Raw genomic sequence first — 25,628 nt, 5'->3', positions numbered from 1 at the left:
AAGACGAATTTTACATTAAACGCAAGACGCATCGTCGACGTAATCGTATTAACAAGCATTATCATTTCTATTCTTGTAACATCGATATCATTATCGCTACGATCCTTGTCGTGATCGTCGGCGCATTTCGTGACACATCACGTAACACGATGTAACCGTAACGTGCCGCTCGACGAGGAAAGAAGTCGTCTAGCTCTGGAGATAGATTCTCGCGTCGAATCTCGTACGAACGTTGTACGTTACCACGCAATGTCGCCGATGAAAATCTTGGGAGGCATCGAGGGGACCGAGCGGATGAATAAAACAAAAAAAAATAAAATAAAATAAAATAAAAAAGGCGAATTATATATATATATATATCTATTATTGTACCGAGAGTTGTGCGCTGCGTTTACGATTTAAGCTAGTTTGTTTGTAAATAAAAACTATTTGACTCTTTGACACGCTTGTCTAGTATACAAATATGTATCTTCCTCTTCAATTCTTTCAAATGTAATCCCCTTTTCTTTCTCTTCTCTTTCAATTTCATTCAACAAGATGTTCCTCCTTTCTACTCTCGCAATTTAACGCTTCTATACAAGATCACACCATTGAAACGTTTAAGGTACACATCGTAGCTGTTCGTACATAAGACACATGCCAACATTATCCTCCAGTGTTGTCCCTGTATCCTCTCCAGGACCAAACGCAACCCTTATACGAAAGGGCGTTGCCCAAGTCTCCACACGACAATTTCCATCGGTGTCTAGCTCGTTTCGCTCGCACAACGAATCGCCGCAATGTTCGAGATTGCAAATTCCGACACCATTGTTGCCGGGCTAAAACAAACGAATTGCCGTCTTTATCGGCTCTCTTCCTCTCTCTCTCTCTCTCTCTCTCTCTCTCTCTCTCTCTCTCTCTCTCTCTCTCTTTCTCATTATACAATTAACAATTGAATTTGAAATTTCTTGCATCGAATAAGACCGCACGTTCGAAGTTCCATCAATAAATAAAAAATAAAACAGATGATACAGTACCGTGATAAATTCCTCGAAATCACAAGGTATAAGAACTTTGTCTCTGCATCTTCTAGTTATAACAGTTAAAGGTGTAACAGTCTCTTGTTCATCCGGACCACTTCCAGATCCTTCCATTAAAAGATCCGTTTGTCCAACGTCCGTAGAATCACCGTTAACGTTATTACTACCGTTGGTACTGTTATTAGCTTTTCTTCTGGGAACAGTGGTTGTAGCATTCGATCCAATTTGTCCTGATCTCGAAGCTCCTATTCGAAAAGAATCTTTCGAGCAAGGAGTGTAAGAGATACCACACATTTCCCTTTCTTGACGCACGCAAAGTAAATAGTCCTGATCAGCTAAAAATCTCCCATTTGGTAGGTAATTCATAGTTTTAAGGGTGCCATTTGGTGAACGAAAGTATTGAAGACAACCGGCCGGTGCACGATCTTCGAAACCCAATTGGATCACTCTCATTTCCCACATTCGCGAGTGAAGTCCATTCGGTAGCTTAAAGTCAAGGGTCATAGGTTCGTCGGCCTCGTTTACGTCTAAATATACTGGCCGCACGAATACGTATCTATATAATATATTTCTTAAATAAACGACGAAAGAAGAGAATAGTGTATTGTACTCACTGTGCTGTCCGCTATTCCACCCACACAATTTTAGAGACGACCTATTACCATTCCTAATTTCCATAATATCTTCGTCACAGATGCCAGTTCTTCTATTAGGTTGACCCTAAAATCATTAATAGATTGTCAGAAAATTCCTAAGTGTAAAAAGAAGATTAATTTCACTATAGAGATCTCGATAGATAAAGCTTTCCTTAAAGATGGACTCGCCTTTCTAAGTCGTAAGAGCGAAGAGTTCGTTTTAAAAATTCAATACGAAACTTTGAAGATGTTAGTTGCCGCCAAGTGTTTGAGTTCTTTCTAGATTTTAAGAAAAGTTCTTTCTTGTACTTAAGAAAAGTGCTGATACATTCCCCAAGGTATTTATATGGAATCAATTGTAACGATTAATGATCTAAATTCGAAATCCCATAGGTACATTCTTGATGTAGCCTAACTGAATTCGATTTATTTACTAACTCACAAATCTACTTGAAATCAAAAATTTGTATTTATCATAAAATCGTCCCGATTAAACAACGAAAACTACTCGAATATAAACGTGACTAGAACATCAAGAAATAGTAGAATTCGCACTTACTATGTTGAAGTGTATGAAGTCGATCCTCAATTGGCTGACCTGCCTATCGATCTTCCGGACGACTACCGAGCAGTTCATGGGTCGGTCGATGAGGTTCGGGAAACCAGGACTGGTCACGTAGGTCAGATTATTTTGCACCTCTTGATCGCAACTCGCCGTAACTTGTAGTGGGACAAATTAATGAATAATAATGAAAAACATTCGCATGTACGTTCTCAATGCGTAAAATTATTCAAATATATTCAGTCTCTCTTAAAAATTCAAAAACTTGTTCGTTTCATCTTCTTTTTTTTTCTTTTTTTTTCACAGAAGTATAACCATAATCATTAAAGAAACTTTTTCAATTCAATCGAAGACTTGAAAAAACAAATTTGGTTTCGTACACTCGAATATATTACTGTACCTTTTAAGCCCTATCAATTACGTTTCTTTTACCTCTTTGACCCTAAATAGCAGGGTTCTTTTCTCGAGGGTAACGAGTCCTTAAATAATTGAAGAAGTTTGAAACGCAATAAACCAACGACGTGGAAAGAAATACTGTAATTAAATTATTTCTCAATGGTGCCCACTCGACTATATTTCAGTCAACCTTTTCAAGATAAATTTCACGTCGAGATGAAATCGCTAGTAAAGGTACCGAAGTATAAAAGATTGTATATTCGTATAACTCAACTGAAGCAATATAAATTTCATTGTTCAACTACGACCGAACTATCTACAAATCGATTTTATAACAACGTTTTCGATTCCTTGGAATGTTTCGAAACAAAGCAGGTGATAACCAATATGTTCGCATTTCAAAGTATTATCACTATCACGCTGAATGTCTTTCCATAAAATAGTCATAAAATAGTAAGTTGAAAAATCAATAAATACAACACTCAAGTATTACCCATTAACAAGTAAAATTCATTACTTTAACAAATAATATTGATAACGCTTAAATGGCATTTATATTTACATGTCCATTCGAGTAGAATGTTCAAATTCTGATTTCTAAAGTGAAATAAAAAATCTACATGCGTATGCTGTTAGGATTTTTTCAAAGAAAAAAAAAAAAAAAAAAAGAAAGAAAAGAAAAAGGGCGAGACATCGTGATACGACATTCTTATGCCAACCTGGAGTTCCGATAACGAGTTCTCATTCAGGCATTCAGTGGCCGTTTTAGAGTCTCCGGGGCTCCATTCAACGGCCATGTCTCTACCACACGTTTACCATCTCGTAGATTTTACTCCCTCCATCGTACATAGTACGGAACAACATTAAAAATTTACGGGCCAACCGGTATCGACGCTCGTCGAGAAGGAATTCTACTTTGTAAACTTTGATCCTTTATAAAAGTAGGTGAGAAATAAACAACAACGACGACGAAGATATCAGATCAGATAAATTTGATTTACAAATAAGTCAACGTATATGCAGGTCTGTACGCATCTACATACGTACATATGTACCTACATATATAAAAGGTACACGTTCACAATTGTATCGATTAATATGACGTAGAAAGATCATAATACCTAGGATTGCTCTTTCAAATTAATTTGTATTTGTTTAGCATTCGTGAAGATACGTAAACTCGGAAGATTCTGAACGTGCCTTCGTCGCTTAATTTCCCTCGAGAAATATCGTTCTGCATCTTAGAGACACAAATTGCTTTAATCTTCGCTAAAGTAAAATTTCTAACGATAGAATTCATAATGATGAAAGAAAGGGAAAGAGAGAGAAGAATAGATAGAGAGAAAGAAAGAGAGACCGAAAGAAAAACAGGCGGACAGAGAGAGAGAGAGAGAGAGAGAGAGAGAAGGGAGAGAGTATTAAATCTTTTAAGAATGTTCTCTCTTCTTCTTTCTTTTTACCCCTAGTAAACATAAAGGTTGATGTGAAATTTCAACGAAAGTTGAAGTCCGATATCTCGTATAATTAAATATCGAGTTAATTGCTCGGCCTCGCGTGGTGACTACTCGACAGGAATATCAAGCGGGATCCGATGGGAACGTGACTAAAGTTAGCTTTCGCCTAACTTAAGATAGTTTACTAATTATCGAATCACGATGCTATGACGGGAGCTTTCGTGACGTTAACGACGTATAGAAAAATTTCTCCTGGTAATATTTTTATACCAGTTGGGTATAACTAGTTGGGTACGACTATTCTTGCGCATATATGTTTATATACATATATGTGTCTATGTGTGTATACATACGTATACTATATATACAAATTTTATAAATGACTCGACAAGAAAGTCCCGATAAGAAAGTAGATTTGCGTTCTTCTCGATTTTTACCGAAATTCAATTAAACTAACGTAGAAGATACGAATATCCGGGTGACGAATCCGAATATCCGGATGACAAATCCGTAAGATCCGACTGTCCGAGAACACGAGGCGCGTCCTTTTCATCGTAATCGGATTACCTCGATATCCGGATACCTGACGAAGCTTCTTTTCCCAGCTAATGAATGTGGAAAAAAAAGTCACGTGATCTTGGCCAAACAATCTACCAATAGCTATTACTAATATAAAATCGTTGCGTGAAACCTTTAGCTACAATATTGCCTTGAATTGCCTAAATTACGATCTTTTTCGAGTAAAAACGTATACTTTATCGACGGTGCCGATCTAATATCACTGCTCGAAATGTTTGCTTCGTTTGAGAAAAATAGACTACAAAGTAGAGAGAAAGAGAGAGAGAGAGAGAGAGAGAGAGAGAGAAAAGAAAAAAAATATAGAAAGAAAAGCACGTAAAGCGGTTTTGTCGGACATGCAAGCCGCGCAAACAAAGTTTTATGTGGGACACGTGACCGACTCGAAAGGCAATTAGGTAACTGTATAATCCCGACCGCTCATACATTTTTTCTCGGCACGCGAACTCCGAGATCGGAACTCAATGCTTCCTTCTTTCTTTTCTCTCTTTCCTTCTCTGCTTTTTTTTTTTCTTTTACTTTACTATATAGCGGCACCTCCCTCTTCTCGTGCTTCCATTCGCCTTACAAATAAAATCTCTTCTTCGAGATCTGCTCGTTTTATACTCTAAAGCATACGACTGCTTCAATACCGTTAACTAAAATCATCAGCCTGCTTCGACCCAGTGACCATTCTCTTTCTCTCAACAAGATCTTCGATCCGATCAAGAACGTCTTGATGGTAGTTGTCGAGTGTGAAAGACGATCGTTTATGTATTTACTATAGATAAAACGCCAAGTTTATGGGACGACCAAGAAATTCATGACAAATCGATAATTCGTAAGTACTTGACAAATTTGCTATACTTAAAAATGTTATACTTTAATTAATTAACAACTATTCTGATTGAAGGATCTTCATCGATTTATATCTCATATTTTTCATACGTTACTTTACATACATGTTCGAACATACATGTCGTTATACATATATGTATAACTGTTTGCAATGACGAAAAATTGCAAAAAGTTTGTCGGGTATCCGTGCGTGTTACTGTCGAGAGAACTACCGAATGTATTGACTCAATTTAATATATCTATATCTATAAAAAACACACACGGAGAAAAATAAAAAACTGGCAGATGTCATGCATATGCATATGCGATGTCCTAGAAAATATGACAAGTAGAAAATAATCGAAAATATTTCATATGGGACTCACATATACAACAAACGCCAAATCCAAGAGCACACGGTCCATGTGATTTTCCGTTTTGAATACGACAATGGTACGTGTTCATGCATATCCCACGTCGTCGTTTATCCGAAGATATACACTCTTCTTCTACTGGGATAGGAAAAAAGTTGAGAACTAAAAAAAATTTTTAAGTAAGCATGAACGAAGATTACAATGAAGATTACAATGGACGATCGTTTTGCGACGCATTTCCAAATTCAATTAAAAAGCATAGACGCAACCCAAAAAGATTTTTTCACTTAAATTAAATAAATATTTCTCAATAAATTCATTAGAAAATTCTTATCTAATCTTTTCTGTGAACTCACCCCTGGAACGTGTTTTTAAATCAAGCATCTCTGCCTGTTTGCTTCTCCAATCGAATAAACCCAATGACCATCCACAAGTGTTTACTGAAAGTGACAACAGAAGACCGCAAACGATCGCGAAAAGTCCTTTGGACTTTCGCATTGCTCCTAATCACAATAATAATCGTTTTGTTCTTTTGTGCTCTTATTGATCAATAACGAGGTCCAAGAATGTTGATCAATCGCCGAAAACATCGATACACCTACGGCTCTTTCATGAAATTTTAAAGATCGTAGGAGCGGATGAAAGACCGGCTGATCAACTGACCGACTAACAGACTGACTGACTGACTGACTGACTGTTGTAAGTCCCGTAGGAACTTCGCATAAGACCCCTCTACGATCATCTTTGCTGATACTGTTACAGTCGTTACCCTACTATTCACGTGCTTTCTGTAAAGACACAGATATGTGTATTATACATGATGAAATATATAATTTGCCGAAATTGATTTTTTTGTGAATTTGGTAAATTCTAAATAAGAAAAAAAAACACATTAAAAGTAATCGATTTGTAAATCGTTTTGTAAATTATAAAAATAAAATATATTTTTTAGTAGGATAAATATATTTAAAGTTATAAAATCGATAATTAAAATAAATATGACAAATATATAAAATATGCATTAATGAAAATTCGATCGAAAATTGGAATGAGAATTCAAGCTGACTTATTTTAACCAGACAATTTGTAGAATAACCGGAATATATAGAATAAGCATTTTTGACAAATATTACTTTGTATTACTTTATATTTTGTGTTATATCGAAGTATCGATATCATATTTTCATTCGTTATTAGAACTGCTTCGACGATTTATACGAAATTGGAGAAGAAAGATTTAATGGTTAATCTAACAAAAAAGTAATCCATGCGTTCATCTATCAATTATTACATAAAGATCTTTTCAAGTTAATGCTACAAATATTATATACTTACATATAATTTTTATGAATTTTGTATAGATAAATGGAAATTAAAATTGCTAACATTGCATCGCGTTCTTCTTAGTTTAAACAAAGAAAAATGACGGTTAGAACATAAAACAAAGGAAGTCGGCTTTGAAAGAAAATAACAATATGGCTACAACGCAGTAACCAATGACAAATGACATTCTATTTCAAAGTTACCGGACAGAGGGCAGTTAATACGAAAATATACTAACCGTTTCTCGAACGTCTTTACACTTTTCTCGCTGAAAGCGTCGATCTTATGATATACATACACCTACGTACAATTATACATATGTAAGCATGCGCATTTTGTTAAATGTGGAATTTTTTTTTATCAAATAAGATATCAAAGAATATAACCATTAACGAAGAAATTATTGGGAGCTTCTTGAAATCATAGTTTGGTAAGTGAAAAAAAGTTTCTTTTAATAACATTCCAGGTAAAAAAAAAAGAAAACAATCCAAATTAGTAATATCGACAGGGACGATATGCAGGATCGTCGGGCTGGACTGCTGAGAAATAGCTACTCGACTGTAGCTGATGAACTTTTTTTATACTACTGGCCAATGATGCATGAATAGTATACTTAAAGCTGGTGTAATTACGACATTAGTTTCGATAATCTTAAATTATCTTGTTCCAGTGAAAATATAACCTCTCATTTACTAGGATCTATGTGCCTTAAATACCTTCCAGTGTATCACCTGTCTCATCTGACACAAAATATAAATTGCGTTCTATACTATTATAACATATTCTATTTGTATAGCCATTATCAATGAAAACCATCTTTTAATTGCATAATTGATTTCTATACTGTTGATATATATATTCCTGTGTCGATGTTCACAGTATTGCTCATCGTATATCGTCAGTGGCATCTTTATGACATCTTTATCTTTTTAAACATAGATACAGATCTTAAATAAAGATGACATCTTTGTCTTTTTTCTTAAATGTTGTCTACAAGACAACGAAATTTTACTTATATACAGTTTGCAAAGTTAGTGAATCTTAACTTTGCATTGCTAGTGACGGTTCTTATGTTATTTACTTAGTTAATTGTTTTGTGGTATTTGTGGTTCCTGAAGAAAGAACACGTTGTTAAAGCAAAAGCAAATTGCTTTATCGGTAAGTAACTGGAGTTTTATATAAATACTCCAGTATAGATAATATTCAGAGTCTTACGTTTGTATTATCCTATAAGTCTTTATTTTGTAGGTTTTATAAAGTTGTGTAAAAGTTCTTACCGATCTTAATGTTTTATCTCTTCTGTATTCATTTGTATATCGCTTTGATACTTTCAGAAAGTGTGTAATGGGTGATCTTTCTATTCGTGGATCAACTATGCAGAATTTTGATGATCTTGATATAGAAGGGCGTAATCCTTCTCATCTTTCAGAAGAAGATAAGGAAAAGGTAATGAAAATCTATCACTGATCCAGTGTTAAAACAATTACAGAATAATAAGTGTAAGTTTTATAATAAATTAATGAGAACAAACTAATAAAATAAGTAAATAAATTGAAATCTATTGCAAGAATTAAATTTAATTGACAACCACATATTTGTAACATGTTTTTTTAAATTTGTAAAAGATTAGTGTTTTTGACACGATATTTATCTTCTACAGGAAGAACATGATCGGAAACGCTTAATGCGAAGCAGTGTAACTGCTGAAGATGGCACACTCAGACCTGTGTATTCCAAAACCGATGATGGTGACATATGGTGTCACATTTGTAACATTGCTCTGTTTGGTGCACATAAATTGATAAGTCATAATTCGTGTAATCGTCATAAAATTAAGTTGGACGAATGGCCATACCCCGTGTTACTATGGTCGAAACGTTCTGATATCGCGAAAGCAACTGCTCCTGTACAATCAACTGCCATTACGGATGCTTTAGCTCCCGGTGAACCAGTACCACCAGGAATGGAAGATCAATTAACAAGAACGACGACGATTCAAGTGAGTTTAGATCGCCATAGAAGTTCGCCGCTTGTTGGTCTTGAATATTTACTTGAACTTGTGGACAATGATTCCTGCGAACCCAGTTATACTTGTGTTTTGTGTGATAAACGTGGTGATCCACGGACTGTGATGGCTCATATTACCAGTTACAATCATCGGATAACATATTTGAATAGGCATTTTCCAACAATATCGCGAGCAATTACAGAATTACCGCGTACTCCTAATTACAAACGTGGAGCCAACGAAATATCAGTGTTAGCAGCAAAAAAAATTGAAGAACGATTTGGAAGACTACAGCCGCAATTAGTAGACAAGAATCAATTTGAAAAAAATAAAATGCAATATATCAAAAGGGTATATCAAGACTATCATTTTAGGTAAGTTGGTATATATTTTTAATTCTATGTACCTTAAGTGTATATTAAATTCTGTTTCCTCTTAACAATATCCCACATTTATACAACATTTAAATAAAACATGTTTTACTTAAATGTAAAGTAAAGATGGGATGAGAATCTATAAGTATATTCTGTATTATATTATGTATAAAATCAATAGAAACGCTTCAAAAAAAATTGTAACAATTGATTAAAATAAGTTATCTGATATTACCTTACAATCAAAATGGTTGTTTCCTACATACAGGGAAACACCTGAGTTAACATTAATGGAAGTTTACGATGTGAGATGGGTGACAAACTTTGAAGAAAAGATGGCTGAAATTGCTGGTAATAGTGGTAATAAAAAAGGTGAGTATACAGTATAAAGTTCTTTTATAATTATTAAACTTAGTGTGTTGATTTATGCTATGATATCAAAACTTAATTTCTGGTATTAAGATTCTCAATCACCCGAAGAGAAAACAGATGGCAAATTTAAAAAGGAAGAGAAGAAACAAGAAAGATCATCTCCGAAGAAAACAGAATCTAAGCAAGATGTTACAAAATCGTGAGTTGTCTATAACTTTGTAAGATAGGTCAAACATACGGGACAAAGCTACTAATATTATATTCCATCGCATAATCATTTAAAATATTGTCTTTTTAAAACATTTTTAGGGTTTTCAAGATACGAATTCTTACCAAGGACAAATTAAATTTACGTAAACCCAGTGAAAAAAACACGGAAAATTTAAAAAAATCTCCTAAACGTCCGTCAGACGAGACGAAGTCCCTTTCATCATTATCAAGCATATCAAGCAGCCCATCGCCTTCGCGTTCAAGATCACGTTCCCCCATTCGTGGTAGAAGAAGTAGTGTATCGGACAAGAGTAGCAAGTATCGTACTAGATCACGATACTCTCGTGATCGTTCGCGTTCGCGTTCACGTTCACGTTCTCGATCACGATCGCGTTCATTGGAACCACTTCGAGAACGCGACAAGTGGGACAAGTATCGAGAACAAATCAGACGAGCCGAGGAGACACTCGATCGTGCATTAAAATTTCACGAAAAGAATCCAGAGAAACATCCTTCTTATCCGGACGAGTGGAAGAAGTTTTGGAACAGACGGTACAAAGAATTGCAAGCCGAGGGCAAAGACCCGAGCAAACACGACTTCAAACCCGAATGGATCGAATTTTGGAACAAACGAATGCGCGAGATTCACAATGATCAATTACAACAAAGGAAAGAAGAAATCAGAAAACGATTGGAATTATCAGAAGAGAAGCCTCCAGAAAAATGGATTCCACCTTCGAGTAGACGCGAAAGATCGCCTCCCTCGAAACGTAACAGACATCGCATTGAGAGTGACGACGAAGTCGAATACGTAGGTACGAAAACGATAAAAACAGATTATTACGATCGTCACGATCCACGAGAAAGAGACTATGTTTATTCTTCCTATTCGCGAGGAAAAAGTAATATGTATCGTAGTTATTATTCTCGAATTGCACCACGTACGAGACCTATCCATTACGCGACACCGTATCCCGTAAAAGACAAATCACCAAGCCCACCGCAAAAGGAAGAAGTACTTAGCGAAGATTTAGAAGTGGTAGGTTTATTGCGGCTTCTGACAGCTCTCGAGGGTCAATTAGGCTCCCTCGGCCCTAAAATAGTGTCACTTTTATCACGAGCATTAGCCGCCGAGAAAGCGAAGCCCAATTCCGCTGAGGAATTGCTTTACGACGAAGAAGTGAGCGTCCTATTCGAAACGGTTAAAGAGAAACTGAAAGGACAGCTTTTTGCTGGCATGATAGAAAAAATGGCCATCGCGCCAACAAAGACAGCAATACAAAACATAGCGCAATTATTACACAAAGCCACTGAAAGTAAGAAGAAGATGGAAGAGGAAAAGAAGAAAAAACATGAGCTTCTCGAAGCGAGTAGAACGAGTAATTTTATGAGTGGAAGAACTATATATCCTAGACCCGTAAACCTAGAAATGGTTACACCACCAATTAATTCCGAACCAGTCACCGTTCCTGGCGTAGGAACCGTAGACAAAGTTGCGATAGCTCAACAAATTGCTGCTGCTCTTGTTGCACAAGGCAGATCGAATGTGTCTCAGGAAGAATTAGAAACATTGATAAATGCGGTGGTTGGTATGGCGGAAGCATCGAAACATTCGGACAAGCCCGTTACCACCGCTGACTTTGTGAAAGGTTTAGCAAGTGGTGGTACCGGCGTAACTGGTAGTGTTACAAGTAGTATCACGACTGGAATTACAGGCACCTTTCAAAGTGGTACGTCCACGTCCGCATCAACTTTAGTAACTTCGACGTTAACCGATACGATGGATCAAGTTTCAAGAATGGAAAATTTATCGGACGCAGATTTAAAGACGCTCTTACAAAATTTCAAAGATCTAAGCACCCACGAACAACACGGTCTTATAAATTTCCTTAAAAAGTTAGAAGCAACCGATTTACCCAGAGTAGAAAAATTAAGAGCATTCGTTAATTTAAGCGTCGTGGTACCTTCTAGTATATCCTTGTCAAAAAAATCACCTACCCCTGAACTGCTCGAAATGTCAACGAGCAAGACGAATAGAAAAGCCTCGCCGTTCTCTACGCGTAAAGGAAATCAGAATCCATCAGATGAAGAAAACAAATGGGTACCTAAGTTAGATATGTTTGCTAACGACGACGAGGAAGAACAACAGCAACAAAAGAAAGACGAGGATAAATCTAAAGTGAAATTAGAATTATCGGACGATGACGACGATTATACTTTCGAAGACATTTACAAAGCAGCCGATAAAAATGTGAATGAAAGTGAGAAAGCAAAAAAAAGGACACGTGCTTTTTCAAAATCGATTTCGAATTCGCCTCGCTCGTGGTCTAGATCACGTTCGCGTTCGCGTTCACGATCACCAGCAACGAGAACTTCGGATATCGCGAAATCTAATGATCCCAATGCGATTCTAAACGAAACTAAACGTTTAATAGCAAATATCATGGGTGATCTTCCAAACAAATACGTACCAAAATCACATATAAACTTCGCCAGTGAAAATTCGGAACAAAGATCGTCAGGTTCAAAGATGATGGATCATACTTCATCGTCGATAGCTCCAATGCAAAACTTTTATAATCAAAATTATGACCCATCAACTAATCAGCCACCGCGACCACAAGCTCCACCATTAACTTATCCAAGCGTACCTAATCAGCAATTTCCGAATTATCCACCTCAACCGCAAGTTTTTGGTTCTAATCAGAATTACATGGACAATGGTTATAATTATCAAGGATATAGTAACATGAGTAATCAAAATCAATATGGTCCGTCAACCGTGCCACAAAATCAATACTCTCCACAGCAAGGATATGGTGCTTCTACTGGATACGGTGGTCCACCAGGTGGTCATCCATCCGGTTATCCTCAACAACAATCACCTCAACAACCGCAACAACCGTATGGTGCATACGCGCAACAGCAACGTTTCTATTAAAGACTTCATTGTATAATATGCTAGCGCGTGTGTCGATAAAAGGAGACCATTAACTAATTTTATACGAATCATCGATACTCGATCAAGACAGTATCTTTCTATTCCTAAATGTTTTTGCAAGTACTTTCAACTAACTCGGAATAGGATTATCAACGTAATCTTTTACAATGTTTTATGATCAAAATGTCGGAAGTTTTAATTTCAGAAAAGAGAACATTATTATCCGTATATTTATGTTAATACGGCCACAGAACTTTTTATTTACCAACAAATTTCCAATTTTGTCCATTGTATAAATATAAAAAAAACCAATGCGTTTTGCCTGCGTTACTACTTTCCGATGGAGACTTCATTTTTTCATCACTTGTGATTTTGAAGTATTCTCATCATAACATTGTTCTTTTTTATACGCGTATCTATTAACATTATTTTTCTTTTTTTATCGCTTTATTCTATCACGAAAAAATCGCGCAAATACTACTATCGTTTCAACGTGAAAATTGTACAAGAAAAGTGAACATGTATGAATGAATGTGTTTCTTATTACTGTGTATGTGCTCGATCGATACGTCCTACGTGGTAAAAGAGTAAGTAATAATGCAGTGTGTTATATTGAACTGTGCAAAATATATCTACACATATATGTTTTGCAAAATATTTCAATATTACTAATTAAAGAATATATATTTCGTACATTAATATATATATATATATATATATATATATATATATATATATATATATTTATATATATATATGTATATATTATTGTTATTGTTATTATCAATTGCAGTATGTTAAAAAAAATGATCTATGTGTTATATTATCCGATAAGATAAGACGTCCATTTAAGTTTCATTTTATTTCGATTCTTATTACTATCATTTTTTAGACGTTACAGAGAAAGCAGATAAACATTGTACCGGAGAAATCTGAAAAAATGCTGATGCCATAAAAAAAAAGAAAAATAAATAAATAAATAAACGTTAACAACGTATCGACATAAACACAGCAGCGGACAAACAAACGACTTGTAAAAATGTAACATTTAAAATGATTACGAATCATGTCGAAAAGGAATTGATCGTAATCACTAGAAAAGAATGATTGTAAGACGATGAGAAAATACATAAAAATGAATCATTTATTTTCGTAGTTTCAATCTTGTACTATTCTCGTTTGTATATAAGTAAACATTGAAAATTTATCTTCGTGGTTTAATAGAATGATAATTGAAAGAAAAAAATGTGCCCTTTAAGCGAAGATAAATGCGCGAGCAAAAACGACTATATGCTTCTCGTGCTTTATTGTTGCAACAAATAATTCATCGAAATATCAATGTCTGCTAACTACTTAATAATTGCACAATGACTAGGTTCCAAAGATTCCGGCTCGTTCGTGCCTTCCTTTCTTTTTTTTTTTTTTTTTCTTTTTTTTTTTCCAATGAAAGAAAAAGAGATAGAAAGAGAAAGAGATTAGGCGAGCGCATCGCGAAGAATTAAATAGAAGCACAGGACGCGCAGTTCATCAAATATTTACACTTTTCTTTACAGAGAGCCACAAGAGGACGAGAACGAAAGAACACGAAGAAAAGCGACGACTATTTAGGTACGAGTCCTCTAGTTTTCGGATAAACGGGAGTCGGGATTTGCTGCATCTTCGGAACGCTTCTTGGCCTGATCCTTGCCGATTGTAATCGTGGCTTGGAGCGTAATTTTGCGTTCGAAGCATCAACATCGATGTCTCCTTCATCTCGAAGAGCCTCTTCGAGCACAGCTTGAATGGTTGGCGCGATAGCTGGTCCGTGATAATCCAAAGTGGTTCTAGCTGGCATGTCCAGATCTAAATTCAAAATATTTTCTCCGGCATAACGGCATCCACGTCCCATTGCTAAAGCAATTCTAGCATATTCGGAAATTGGTCGACGTGCTCCGGGAACCGACGTAGGACGTTTTATCGTCTCAATATTCGATGCTTCCGGATTTTTCAAAATCCAACAGTCTTCTTCCTCGTCGAAATGTATCCTCGATAATATCTTGTTCTTCTCTTCTTCGGGAATAAAGTTTTCGATTATCAAATATTTCAGTTTGAGCTCCTTCATTAATTCATGCTGCGTTTGTTCCAAATCACGTCTATCTCTGTTAAAATCATTGGTCACGTCATCCAATTCTTGCTTCAATGCTTGCAATTTGGTAAAACATTTCCTTAATTTTCTCGATTTGACGTCTACCTCCTGCTGCAAGGTCGTATATGTTTCTCGTACACCGACCATAGTTAATTCCTCGTCTTCGAGTTTCTGTTGCATCTCGACTTCGCGCTTCTTACGCTCGGCAATCTCTGCGGCCTTTTGTTCCAATGCTCTTTGTTGTTCGTTCGTATGATCTATAATATTCTTCCCACCGCACAACATTTTGCTCTCCAAATCTTTTATTCTCGTTATAAGGTTCTCAGTCTCTTGTTTCTCAGCTCTCAGTTGCTCAGCTATTAATTTCTTATCAACTTCGATGGTCTTGTTATTGTCCTCTCCTTTACTATCCTCCGCATCTGACTCCGAATCCGCAAGATCGTCTTCTCTTTTCTTCTTCGTTTTCCTCTTCTTGCGTTGTACCATACTCCTCTGAGCTAGTTTCTCCTTCAAACGACCGATCTCTTCCTGATACTGTCTCAAAAGAGCATCCTTAGGATCTTCGTTTATTCGTGGCTTGTTCTTAATGTTCTTCGCGCGATTGGCATAACGCAAAGTCGTAAGTGTTTCGTCATAATTGTAACTGGCAGGGCCAATGTTCGCGACCATAATCGTTTTCGAGTTTCCCCCTAAAGAATCCTGTAATAATCTGGTAAGTTTGGAATCTCTGTAAGGAACATGAGTAGTTTTCCCATCGACTAATGCCGAAATAACATTACCGAGAGCAGAAAGGCTTAAATTAATTTTACTCGCTTCCTTCAGTCTTTCACCGGACGCACCGGTTTTACTTTGTCTCTCGCTACCAGCGAGATCGACTAGATTCAAACGACCTACTCTAATGCCACCGTTATCACCAATGGATCCCATCTCGATGGTGATCAAAAATATCGCGTGAGAGCGGGAACTGTGCTCGTTCATGTTGGTAGCACCGATCGTCCTATTTTGATTACCTTCGTTCATCAATCGTTGAATCTCTGCTGCGCTCTTGCAAACGGCCGTTGACAAATCTTTCACGAAGACACCAGATTCAGGTTTCTCTTTCAGCTCGAATCGAAGACTCTGATCGCGATGAAGAAGATCACGTATCTCTTCCTGATAAATTTCTAAGTAACTCGCTCTCACGAGATATTGCATGTTCTCCGATCTGCCGATGTGATTGAATATGTGCTCGAAGGATCTTGGAATTATGCCACGTTTTTCGTGTTCCATCTTTGAGCCTTCCATCGTATAAGTTTTACCTGTCCCAGTCTGGCCATAAGCAAAAATGGTGCCATTGAAACCATCCAATACCGAAGAAACCAAAGGTCTCACAGTTTCCTCATAAAGTTCTTGCTGGGTCGAACGCCAATCGTAGACAGCGTCGAAGGTGAAGACCTTGACATTGTCCGTAGACGGATCGTCCCGAGGATGACGAATCTCTACCACTCCTCTTGACGGAATGACGTCGACTACACGAACATAGTTTCGTGCAGTTTCCTTTTCGTCCATTGGTCTGCATCTTACAACGACCTGGACGCACTGGGTCGCCACATCTGCCGATCCTGCGCTCGATCTCGAACATTTTTTTTTCGAACTCTTCGACTGATTGTCGAGCTTATCCATACTTAAGCAGGAAAGACCAAACACGTGGAGTTGAGAAAAATTTACCTATCGAAAGAACAAAAAAAAAGAACATTCCTACGTCAATACGATCAATTATTCGAATTTAATTCGATGCAAAGGAAACATTATTCGATGATAAATGAAATGTCGTTTCTGTTGATCCTTGTCATGATCATGTCCGAAATAAAAAGTGACATACGCGTATCGTGCTATCAACTAAATCATTACATTTCAATGATATCTTTTTCGTACGGACGCTCTTACTTACGTACTTTTACGTGACAACTTTTTTGAAATAATTGACATCGCGACGAGAGGTAAAAATAAGAGAAATGAAAACCAAAAGACAGGCTAATTTCTACGACGACTGCATACCTTTTTAGGAAGTTTATTTGTCCCGTTGAATGCAACGAAGAAGCAGGATGTGGTTGAAAGACAGGTTAGACGGAGCTGAGATCGACGATTCTTCGGCTTCGTGTCCGTAGATTATACTTCTCTGCAAGGTATCGGTATTGATCCATTGTTTGCCTCCGGGACTCCCTCGCACTGTCAACACGCGACTCGTGTTGTCGTTACGTCTGTTGTTATCGACTTTCAATAATGTAACGACTTAGTGATCATTCATATTTAAACTTACGCGACGATATCAGCCGTATTGCGATGAAAATACACGACGTAGAATCCTTGAGATGAAACGAAACGAAGGCATGGCTTTCTCTGCTTTCAAGTAACACAACAGACAGCGGCAATAGATATGTAAAATGGATTAGTAGACTCGTAAACGCCGAGTATGCGCACTGAGGCTCTCTCTGTCTCATTCGACTTACTAAATCGATATCTCACGCATGCGTGGTAGTCTCTTTTCTCTAGGCGCGAAAATTTATTCCTCCACTGTATGTATATATTTTCAAACTGTTCAACTGTTTTACCGACCAGCTCGACAATGTTATTTTCTACTCAACCAATGAGAGCTCGTGTAACTTCTTCCCTCTAACGTTTTCAATCGAAACAAATCGAGACAAATCTTAACTCGAAGACAGACACTATGTACACGTCAAACGACGTTAAGGAAATGACGTTAAATATCGTGCAGTTATATTCGTGGCATGCAAGTCACCTACCTTCTCTAAGCACTAAACCTGCGTTTTACAAAGTTATAATGCGAAACTGAACGAAAGTTTTTGTGTTACATATGTAGTTGATCAATTAAATCGATGCGGAAGAATCAAAGATTTATTATATAATTTTACGGACGCATACGGAGTTAAGGTACACGATAGCTTTGAAAGCTAGATAAATGTGAAGAGATATAGGGCACCTAGCCTATTGTATGCTTTCTTATTTAATGAGCAAAAGTCGGTAAAATAACGGAATAAGATGACAGAAACTTTTCTTTCTTTGTTCGATAATCTCGTCTACGTTCTTGTCTGTTAAATGTTAAAATAGTTTGTCAAATTGTTAATTAACATTTCTCGATATTATATATGTATATACGTGCATGTATATTAAAAAACATCATCCGATCTCATTTGATTTTTAAATAAATTTGAATCTAAAATGAAATTCATTTTGCTTTTATGATTCCAGGGAAAATGAAATTGTGGCTAGTGATCGTTCACATAGTCTTGGTTGCTGCAAATATATGGGTCACAGCACATTTTCATGAAGAGCTTCCAGAAGATAATGAATTTGCAGAGTTTGAAGATTTCGAAGAAGAGAGACCAAGTTCAGCAGTTCCTTCTGATCACATAACGGAACATCATAAAGAAGCAGATTTAAATGAAGATTTCGAAGAAGATGATGTTCTTATTGTGGATGGAGACAATGAATTTGATCACTTTCAAGACGAGGAAGAATTTGAAGGGTTAGATGTGAGTGGTGGAAATGCAGGTTCTAAAAGTGATGAACCATCTACACTTACTATAACTAAAGTACCTTTGCATTTGCGTGCAAGATGGGATAGTTTCTGTCTGGAAATATTGATGGTAGCTGGACTCTTAGTATATTGCATAAACTATATTGCAGGACGTGCTAAGAATGCGCGTATAGCAGATTATTGGTTGCAAGAACACAGACAACTCTTGTTAGAAAATTTTACTCTTGTAGGTGATACAGGAAAATTGGTAGAAAATGTATCTGAAAATGGTTTGGTCAAAGAAAGCGAGTCACAATATACTTTGTATTGTTCGGGTCGAGTAGGCTGTGATTCAATGTTGATAGAACTGAAATTAATTAAAAGACAAGACTTAATTGCAGTATTAGCTCAATTAATACGCCCACAAAATGACCAAGCACATATAAGAGTAGATCTTGCCAAAGATGAAGTTGATAGTTTTGTATTAGCAATTGCCACGAAACGAACTGCAATGCATTTAGCAAGAGATATGGCTGACATTAGTGTTTACTGCCCTGAAAAACGACCTGGAGAAAAATATGGACTTCCAGCAGGCTTTTATGTTATGCCAGAAATTACTGAAACAGCTTCAGTTATTTTAGATACTAGAGTTTTACAAGCTTTTGCCAAATTTGCACCATACATAGATTATATCCACATTAGTGATCAATATAGCGGACCTAAACAACAAACGTAAGTATGCAATAAAATATGTTTTAAATATAAATAAATAAAAAATTTTAAATATATTACACTGAAAATCAAATTACTTCTAGAGAAACTACTCAGTTAACAATGCCTGAAGTAAAAAAAGTATTACTAGTCGGACTAAACATAAGTATAAAAGGACGCACCGCTAGCCCAGAGTGTCAAGAGAAACTAAAACTTCTCCTTCAACTTACATTTTACATATTGGATAAGTTACGACGTTTCAAGCTATCCAAAGAGGTTTACAATTCTTCTATTTATTTTCTTTATCAAAGTAAAAACTTCATTTGATGTACTAATAACTTATTGACCGTTATATAGGGTAAGAATAAAGCAGATAAAAATCGCCTCAGAGTAGAGGAAGCCTTTTTAAAAACAACACACGCGGCACGAGCTGAAGCTGCAGCACAGAAACGAGAAGAACGTAGAAGAGCTGAAAAAGAAAGAATTCTTCAAAAAGAAGATCCTGATAAGCAAAGAAAGTGGGAAGAAAAAGAGCAACGTAGATTAGCAAAGAAACGTGCACCAAGAATGAAACAACTTAAAGTAAAAGCTTTGTGACCCAATGCAGATGTCACTGTCGCATGTGACGAAAGTTCTAGACAGCCGTGAGTAAATTGTTAAAATGATTTGCTTAATTAGCATTGTGTTTAAGAACTTTGTAACAGCATCCCCCTTCATATCAGACTTTCACACAATTCAAAGTTATTATCCTAATTTTATCAAAAATTCATAAAAAAACACTAACTTTTTTTTTATAGATAATACACTTAGTTGTCATTAGTCACAATATTTATATCTGATAAATATCTTTTATCTTATTTGCAATGAAAAATACTTTTGAACTACTCGTTTTTAAAGCAATCTAAAGTATGATATATTATCAGTATCTTGTCTCGATAACATCTTAGAAAAGTTCTGAATGTAATTAATATGTGAAGTACAATATGAACAATACAGGCAATATAAATATACCTATATGATTTTTTAACTATAAAAGGCCGAAAGCAAATAAATTCATATTTATACTTGTCAATTAATAGCAGTATACATCAACTTATATAATCATTTGAATGTTACATTCTATTCTTCATATATACAATATAAATTACATTTCTATTTATTTTGTAGATATCAAAAATTAAAACCAACAAACTTTAGTATGATAAATATAGTTCCATTAAACAAATTATACACAATGATTTCATACTGAAATCAATATTAGAAAAATTAATATATACAAATTTTAATACAAGTCTGTATTGAAATTCTATGCTTTGAATATACATATTATTCTCAGAGTATGCTTTATCTAATACAGCCAAGTTACTACTATAAGGCTGAATTTTTATTATAACTAAGAGACTGTTTTCATTGAACCATTTTTTGAAAATCATTTCATTGATTCAAAATAAAAGCATATATTATTAATAGAATAAAAGGTGCATGAAAGGGGTGTATGCATTTTGCCTGAAAAACAAGTACTCTTAAATACGGAAGATATGTAAGTAACTTTTTTCTACCGTCATGTTATATCATGTTCTAATATATAACTTAAAAAAAATTAACTGCATTACTTAATACAACATACTTGAAATATCATGCTCCTCCCTTGCTCATTATTTACATATTTGTTATGTGTTAATACATGTTAGCATTGAATGAATTTTATAAGTATTGTAAATATCATATATTGTAATTATACAAATAATATGTATGTATATGAAATACATGTCTTTCCAATGGATTTATACTATCATAGAAAGTTAAAAGACCCATCCATTGTTAAAAAATGTTTCTAAAAATTACTTTGAATAAATTTGAATCTATTCTTATCATAAAAGTTTAAACAAATCTACAAATCTTTTAGAAGTTTTAGGTTAGTTTGAATAACTGTCTTTGGAAATAAATAATTTTTATCAGATATGAAATCAGATATAACGATGTTTATACCATTAGACCCAGATTTGTGTTGACTTATCCAACCGAGAATTGCCTTTTGACATATTGGCGCTAAATCTGACTGTAAATTTCCACACAGATGTTTCATAACGTACGATATATTAGGAGTTAAAAGACATTGCGATACTAAAGCGATATCGGGTGAACGTTTTTGAAGTTTATCGTTTAAAAAATCTACGAGTTGATCGACAAATACGGTATTTGGCCAAGGAGTAGGCCAGAGATCGCTTGGCCATAAATTCGCATGATTCATCGCGTAAACGTTTCTATAAATGACAAAAACTTGATACCTTTTCGAAGCAAGCCAATTCAAAGACATATGATCGAAAGAGGAAAACGTCGGACATAATTTCTCACGAAAAATGTCATTTATTATCGCAACAAGACGACAATGATTTATATCCGAAAAATTGTAAAAATGTTGGAAATCTAAAATGATAACTTCGTTCGTGTGATGATTTAACCAACGTACAATATCCTCTAATGGCTTGGTGACCTCTGATCCATACAAACCGTGAAGAAAATAAATATTGTCGTCCCTTGTTTTCGTAGCAACTCGTAAATCCAAATATCTTATTCCACCATTCAGTTGTTCCCTTACACTGTTTTTTTGTGTAACAGACCAATTAAAAATGACAGGCTTGGAAAAAATCGAACAATAACGACCCAATGCTCTGATGTATGCAGGCTCATCAGGTCCTACTTCGTTACGTCGTTCTATGGTATAAGTCATCGTATTATGCGAACCTGTGAAGAATAATCTTGAGAATGTCTCGTGTTTCTCACACAGTTCTTATAATTACGATTTAACTATATATATTTTTTTTGTTTTGTTTAAGGAAGTGTACAAAGAATATGTAACATATATTTTGTTTACAGCAAATTGTGTATCGTGCTTGCTATCGTGATCAATATTAAACATGCTATTTTTTGAAAACAAAATCAAAAGGTACTTCTTTTCATAACGCACATTAATATATAAAGATATCAATAATAATGTTTAATATATCTGTTTTTCCATATTTTTATATATGTACGTACACATACACACACAGATAAGTGTATGTAATAGAATATAACACACATATATACAATAAAAACAAGATCGTATATAATATAACAAAATCATAAATAAATGAATCAAAATAATTTTTATCAATGTTATATAAACATAAAAAATATTTGAACTTACCGGGTATAGCGAGATATATAATGGATACATTTTTTAATGATTTCGGAAGTCGTGTCATCCAAAATTCCAAATTATTATTTGAAATAGTTCTAATTGAATATTCTCCCGAATAGTATTGATGTTCACTTTTAATGTCATATTTACGGTCCATTATTATGTAAAAATACTCTTGTATGTAAAATATTAAGACAATAACAAAACGATTTTTTTTTTCATAGAGTTAAGCTTTATACTAACAAAGACATGTAAATATCGATCAAAGTATGTTTTAAATGAGAAATAATACACCTGATATTATAACGTTAAGTAACGTATGAATAATACATCAAATGTATTACATCGTACATCAGATTTATTTTCTCACGGTAATTTTCTAACTTGTATCATTATATTCACCTTCGAACGGATTGCTTATGATTGGTTTAAACAGGATCGAAGTAACCAATCACTGTAGACCTTGGAAAGATTTAAAAAGACGATTTAATACTAATTCAATATTTCGTATAAATATTAAAATAAGTCAAACAGATTTTCATCGATTTTATCTGTAGGAAATAGGAAGTTGTTAAATCGTTTTTTATAAGAAATATGGAGGACGATAACAACGATTCTAGCGGTTATGTTAGAAATTATTTTTCTTCGTCCGCCAATATGGAGGATCTTTTGACAAATACACTAAAAACATAATTTATCTTATATATAATATATAATAATATATATTATAAAAGTGATTTTTGAAAAATATATGTTAGAGTAACATAAAAATAACACTGTCATTAATTGGATATATTTTACATTGTAGAGAACCGTCCAATGATATCACATATACACGCGGTATGTTTATATAATAGATAATGGTTAAATATATATAATAGAAATTAATTGTTTAATATATATATGTATGTGTTATTCTTTTTGTTTATATCAATTTTTTGCATCAGCATTATCAATGTTTTCCATTTGAATATCAGATTTCTTATCTTCAACTGAAAAATTATTATGCATTAAAAACTTATTTAGATTATTATACATATAAAAATTATTATATTTGTTGACCTACTGCAAAATGGATAACTTCCACTTGTCTCCATTGCAAAATTGCCTCGTGCAGAATAATTTTGCGTATCAAGCCCCATTAAAGAGCACGATTCTTTTGTACAAGTTTTATTTATTATAAAATTTGAATATTCCAAATGACTATATTTTGCATTGTAACGATATCCCCACATCTTACAAGGCCCATTGATAGCAGCTATCATGTATCGAGGTGCTCTTGTATGGCTACATGAAGCAAGATTATAAAGGACTAAAAATAGGACGATCAATTATAAAATATATTATTATAAAATATATTATCATATATATATATATACATAAATTTTACCATCAAGGGTTATTTTTGGAATATCAGCAATTGATTTGATAAAAGGCTTGTCATCAAGAAAGCAATTAGGTTGAGCAAATCCACCATTAACAAAGAAATCAATATGACCAACACTAACAGTCATGCCTAATCCTAAAAATGGTACAAATGCTTTACCATCTGTATGTATAATATCAACAAGTTTTGCATCTTTCTTATCTATTCGTACAGCTGGATCTTTTGCTTGAAAGCCAGGTTGAGCTGGGTCTAAAGCTATAAAATATAGAAATACATTAGAAATAAAGAATAAAAATAATGATATTAATATAGTTTTAAAAAATATAATCTTAATTATTACAATAATTTATTATTACCATATAAAATTTTCAATTACCTGTGATCCGACTTATTCCTGTAATATTTTTGCCAACATATGACATTATGTGAGCTCCTAGACTATGTCCCATCAAATGAAATTCTTCTGCATTAGCCATTTGAAAATTAATTAAATGCTTCACAACTCTATGAAAGATGTAAATTTATTGTATTATATACATATATGGTAATGTTTAATATATATTAACATATTTTACCGTGTAATTTCTGCACCAACAATTCGAATATTTGCTGCAGCTTGAATATAATTTGTTGTTGATCCTTTTGACCAATCGACACAAAGCACATTTGCATCTTTCTAAAAAAATTTGATGAATTGATGTAATACAGTTAATTTATAAATTTAATACAAAGCATAAGTTTACATATTTTATCTACGAACCTTATTTAAAATTGCATTTGTCAAATTTTGCATCCAATCGACATCACTGTTGCTATAATATCCATGTACTAATATATATGAAGGTTTATGGACATGATAATGGGATGTGTCTATTTTAGGCCATGTTTGAAAATAAAGTTTTTCCTTTAACTCCCTATAATAAATTCAGTAAATGAACAAATAATAAACGAATATATTTTTAAAATAATAAATGGAAAAATATAAATACTTCAATATTTTTTAAACGTTTACCTGTTTATGATATAGAATGTTGTGTTTATTTTTTCTGGGGATTGAGGAGATGGAAATGGTCTAAGTAACCAATTCCATGGATAACCATTATCAAAACATCCCAATTCATCATAACATTGCTTTGTATTTGATAATAGAGCTAAAATAAAAAAATGTGCTATAATGCATAGTTTGACTTATTAACAGATAAAAATTTAGTAATGATGTACGCTATATGTACATTAAAAAATATCTATAGGTATCTATCTTACATCCTGGTAAATTCCAAATGACCAAACCACAGATAAACAGAATAACTTGGCTCTTATCCATTTTTGACTGTACTTCTTTCTTTTAGACTAAAACTGACTTATATAAAATATAGATGACACAAAGAAATAAAATTAATTCATTCTATAAAACTAATATTTGTGTTATTCCAAGTGTGATATATTTTTCAGAGTGTAAAACAAATACAAAATATCATATATAAACAGGTGTTGCTAAATCTTACTATATATTTAATCTTATTTTAGATATAAAAATGATGATTTCATTTAAATTATAAAAAATTTCCATTTACTCTATTCATTCCACGTCATTTATTTCATTCATTACAATTTTTTTAATATACATTGAACATAAAGAAGAAT

General features: G+C 34.3%; 6 protein-coding genes across 10 annotated transcripts; 2 read left to right on the top strand and 4 right to left on the bottom strand.

The window, feature by feature from the left end:
• Window positions 1-272: 272 nt before the first annotated feature.
• LOC127066803 (uncharacterized) lies at window positions 273-7,317 on the bottom strand. The gene is made up of 7 exons (XM_051000983.1): window positions 7,168-7,317; window positions 6,189-6,620; window positions 5,845-5,994; window positions 2,214-2,374; window positions 1,634-1,739; window positions 1,017-1,555; window positions 273-818 (listed from the first exon to the last, which is right to left on the bottom strand). Exons 2-7 carry the CDS (start codon window positions 6,328-6,330, stop codon window positions 600-602), a joined length of 1,317 nt encoding a protein of 438 aa, XP_050856940.1. The 5' UTR covers window positions 6,331-6,620; window positions 7,168-7,317; the 3' UTR covers window positions 273-599.
• A 123-nt stretch (window positions 7,318-7,440) lies between these two features.
• LOC127066786 (uncharacterized protein CG7065-like) lies at window positions 7,441-14,207 on the top strand. 3 transcript variants are annotated; one of them, XM_051000944.1, is made up of 7 exons: window positions 7,441-7,585; window positions 7,664-8,313; window positions 8,490-8,601; window positions 8,816-9,537; window positions 9,806-9,909; window positions 10,000-10,108; window positions 10,219-14,207. In XM_051000944.1, the coding sequence occupies exons 3-7, from the start codon at window positions 8,500-8,502 to the stop codon at window positions 13,058-13,060; spliced, it is 3,879 nt and encodes a 1,292-aa protein (XP_050856901.1). In that variant the 5' UTR covers window positions 7,441-7,585; window positions 7,664-8,313; window positions 8,490-8,499; the 3' UTR covers window positions 13,061-14,207. The 3 variants fall into 3 exon arrangements, with proteins under 3 accessions (XP_050856901.1, XP_050856900.1, XP_050856902.1); XM_051000943.1 differs by having other exon boundaries at window positions 7,664-8,601; XM_051000945.1 differs by lacking the exon at window positions 7,664-8,313 and having other exon boundaries at window positions 7,467-7,585.
• On the bottom strand, window positions 14,187-17,814 carry LOC127066792 (kinesin-like protein KIF3B). 3 transcript variants are annotated; one of them, XM_051000963.1, is made up of 3 exons: window positions 17,485-17,814; window positions 17,223-17,425; window positions 14,187-16,892 (listed from the first exon to the last, which is right to left on the bottom strand). In XM_051000963.1, the coding sequence occupies exon 3, from the start codon at window positions 16,845-16,847 to the stop codon at window positions 14,661-14,663; it is 2,187 nt and encodes a 728-aa protein (XP_050856920.1). In that variant the 5' UTR covers window positions 16,848-16,892; window positions 17,223-17,425; window positions 17,485-17,814; the 3' UTR covers window positions 14,187-14,660. The 3 variants fall into 3 exon arrangements, with proteins under 3 accessions (XP_050856920.1, XP_050856921.1, XP_050856919.1); XM_051000964.1 differs by having other exon boundaries at window positions 17,223-17,407; XM_051000962.1 differs by having other exon boundaries at window positions 17,223-17,393.
• A 48-nt stretch (window positions 17,815-17,862) lies between these two features.
• LOC127066802 (PAT complex subunit CCDC47) lies at window positions 17,863-21,196 on the top strand. The gene is made up of 4 exons (XM_051000982.1): window positions 17,863-18,116; window positions 18,435-19,434; window positions 19,518-19,689; window positions 19,771-21,196. Exons 2-4 carry the CDS (start codon window positions 18,440-18,442, stop codon window positions 20,008-20,010), a joined length of 1,407 nt encoding a protein of 468 aa, XP_050856939.1. The 5' UTR covers window positions 17,863-18,116; window positions 18,435-18,439; the 3' UTR covers window positions 20,011-21,196.
• Window positions 20,606-23,241, bottom strand: LOC127066808 (PI-PLC X domain-containing protein 3). Its single transcript, XM_051000995.1, has 2 exons — window positions 22,604-23,241; window positions 20,606-22,158 (listed from the first exon to the last, which is right to left on the bottom strand). The coding sequence occupies exons 1-2, from the start codon at window positions 22,752-22,754 to the stop codon at window positions 21,305-21,307; spliced, it is 1,005 nt and encodes a 334-aa protein (XP_050856952.1). The 5' UTR covers window positions 22,755-23,241; the 3' UTR covers window positions 20,606-21,304.
• A 132-nt stretch (window positions 23,242-23,373) lies between these two features.
• Window positions 23,374-25,549, bottom strand: LOC127066805 (inactive pancreatic lipase-related protein 1-like). The gene is made up of 8 exons (XM_051000985.1): window positions 25,248-25,549; window positions 24,997-25,135; window positions 24,745-24,898; window positions 24,560-24,660; window positions 24,361-24,488; window positions 23,988-24,239; window positions 23,664-23,909; window positions 23,374-23,589 (listed from the first exon to the last, which is right to left on the bottom strand). The coding sequence occupies exons 1-8, from the start codon at window positions 25,306-25,308 to the stop codon at window positions 23,528-23,530; spliced, it is 1,143 nt and encodes a 380-aa protein (XP_050856942.1). The 5' UTR covers window positions 25,309-25,549; the 3' UTR covers window positions 23,374-23,527.
• Between the last annotated feature and the right edge of the window lie 79 nt (window positions 25,550-25,628).

This window comes from Vespula vulgaris, chromosome 10, assembly GCF_905475345.1.
Source record: "Vespula vulgaris chromosome 10, iyVesVulg1.1, whole genome shotgun sequence".
Lineage (NCBI taxonomy): Eukaryota > Metazoa > Arthropoda > Insecta > Hymenoptera > Vespidae > Vespula > Vespula vulgaris.
Note: the sequence above shows the minus strand (reverse complement) of the source record. Positions and strands in the feature narration are given on the sequence as shown.

Excerpts from the sequence above, each read along its gene's own strand:
- LOC127066803 (XM_051000983.1), bottom strand. The coding sequence starts at position 6,330 with ATGCGAAAGTCCAAAGGACTTTTCGCGATCGTTTGCGGTCTTCTGTTG. Across the intron at positions 1,740-2,213 it reads ACTTCATACACTTCAACATA|GGTCAACCTAATAGAAGAAC; the intron begins GTAAGTGCGAAT and ends TAATGATTTTAG. Across the intron at positions 1,556-1,633 it reads GTGGAATAGCGGACAGCACA|TATATTTAGACGTAAACGAG; the intron begins GTGAGTACAATA and ends TCGTGCGGCCAG.
- LOC127066786 (XM_051000944.1), top strand. The coding sequence starts at position 8,500 with ATGGGTGATCTTTCTATTCGTGGATCAACTATGCAGAATTTTGATGAT. Across the intron at positions 8,602-8,815 it reads CAGAAGAAGATAAGGAAAAG|GAAGAACATGATCGGAAACG; the intron begins GTAATGAAAATC and ends TATCTTCTACAG. Across the intron at positions 9,910-9,999 it reads TAATAGTGGTAATAAAAAAG|ATTCTCAATCACCCGAAGAG; the intron begins GTGAGTATACAG and ends TCTGGTATTAAG.
- LOC127066792 (XM_051000963.1), bottom strand. The coding sequence starts at position 16,847 with ATGGATAAGCTCGACAATCAGTCGAAGAGTTCGAAAAAAAAATGTTCG.
- LOC127066802 (XM_051000982.1), top strand. The coding sequence starts at position 18,440 with ATGAAATTGTGGCTAGTGATCGTTCACATAGTCTTGGTTGCTGCAAAT. Across the intron at positions 19,435-19,517 it reads AGCGGACCTAAACAACAAAC|AGAAACTACTCAGTTAACAA; the intron begins GTAAGTATGCAA and ends AATTACTTCTAG. Across the intron at positions 19,690-19,770 it reads GTTTCAAGCTATCCAAAGAG|GGTAAGAATAAAGCAGATAA; the intron begins GTTTACAATTCT and ends ACCGTTATATAG.
- LOC127066808 (XM_051000995.1), bottom strand. The coding sequence starts at position 22,754 with ATGGACCGTAAATATGACATTAAAAGTGAACATCAATACTATTCGGGA. Across the intron at positions 22,159-22,603 it reads TATATATCTCGCTATACCCG|GTTCGCATAATACGATGACT; the intron begins GTAAGTTCAAAT and ends TATTCTTCACAG.
- LOC127066805 (XM_051000985.1), bottom strand. The coding sequence starts at position 25,308 with ATGGATAAGAGCCAAGTTATTCTGTTTATCTGTGGTTTGGTCATTTGG. Across the intron at positions 25,136-25,247 it reads CATTTGGAATTTACCAGGAT|CTCTATTATCAAATACAAAG; the intron begins GTAAGATAGATA and ends TTTTTATTTTAG. Across the intron at positions 24,661-24,744 it reads CAAATGCAATTTTAAATAAG|AAAGATGCAAATGTGCTTTG; the intron begins GTTCGTAGATAA and ends AAATTTTTTTAG.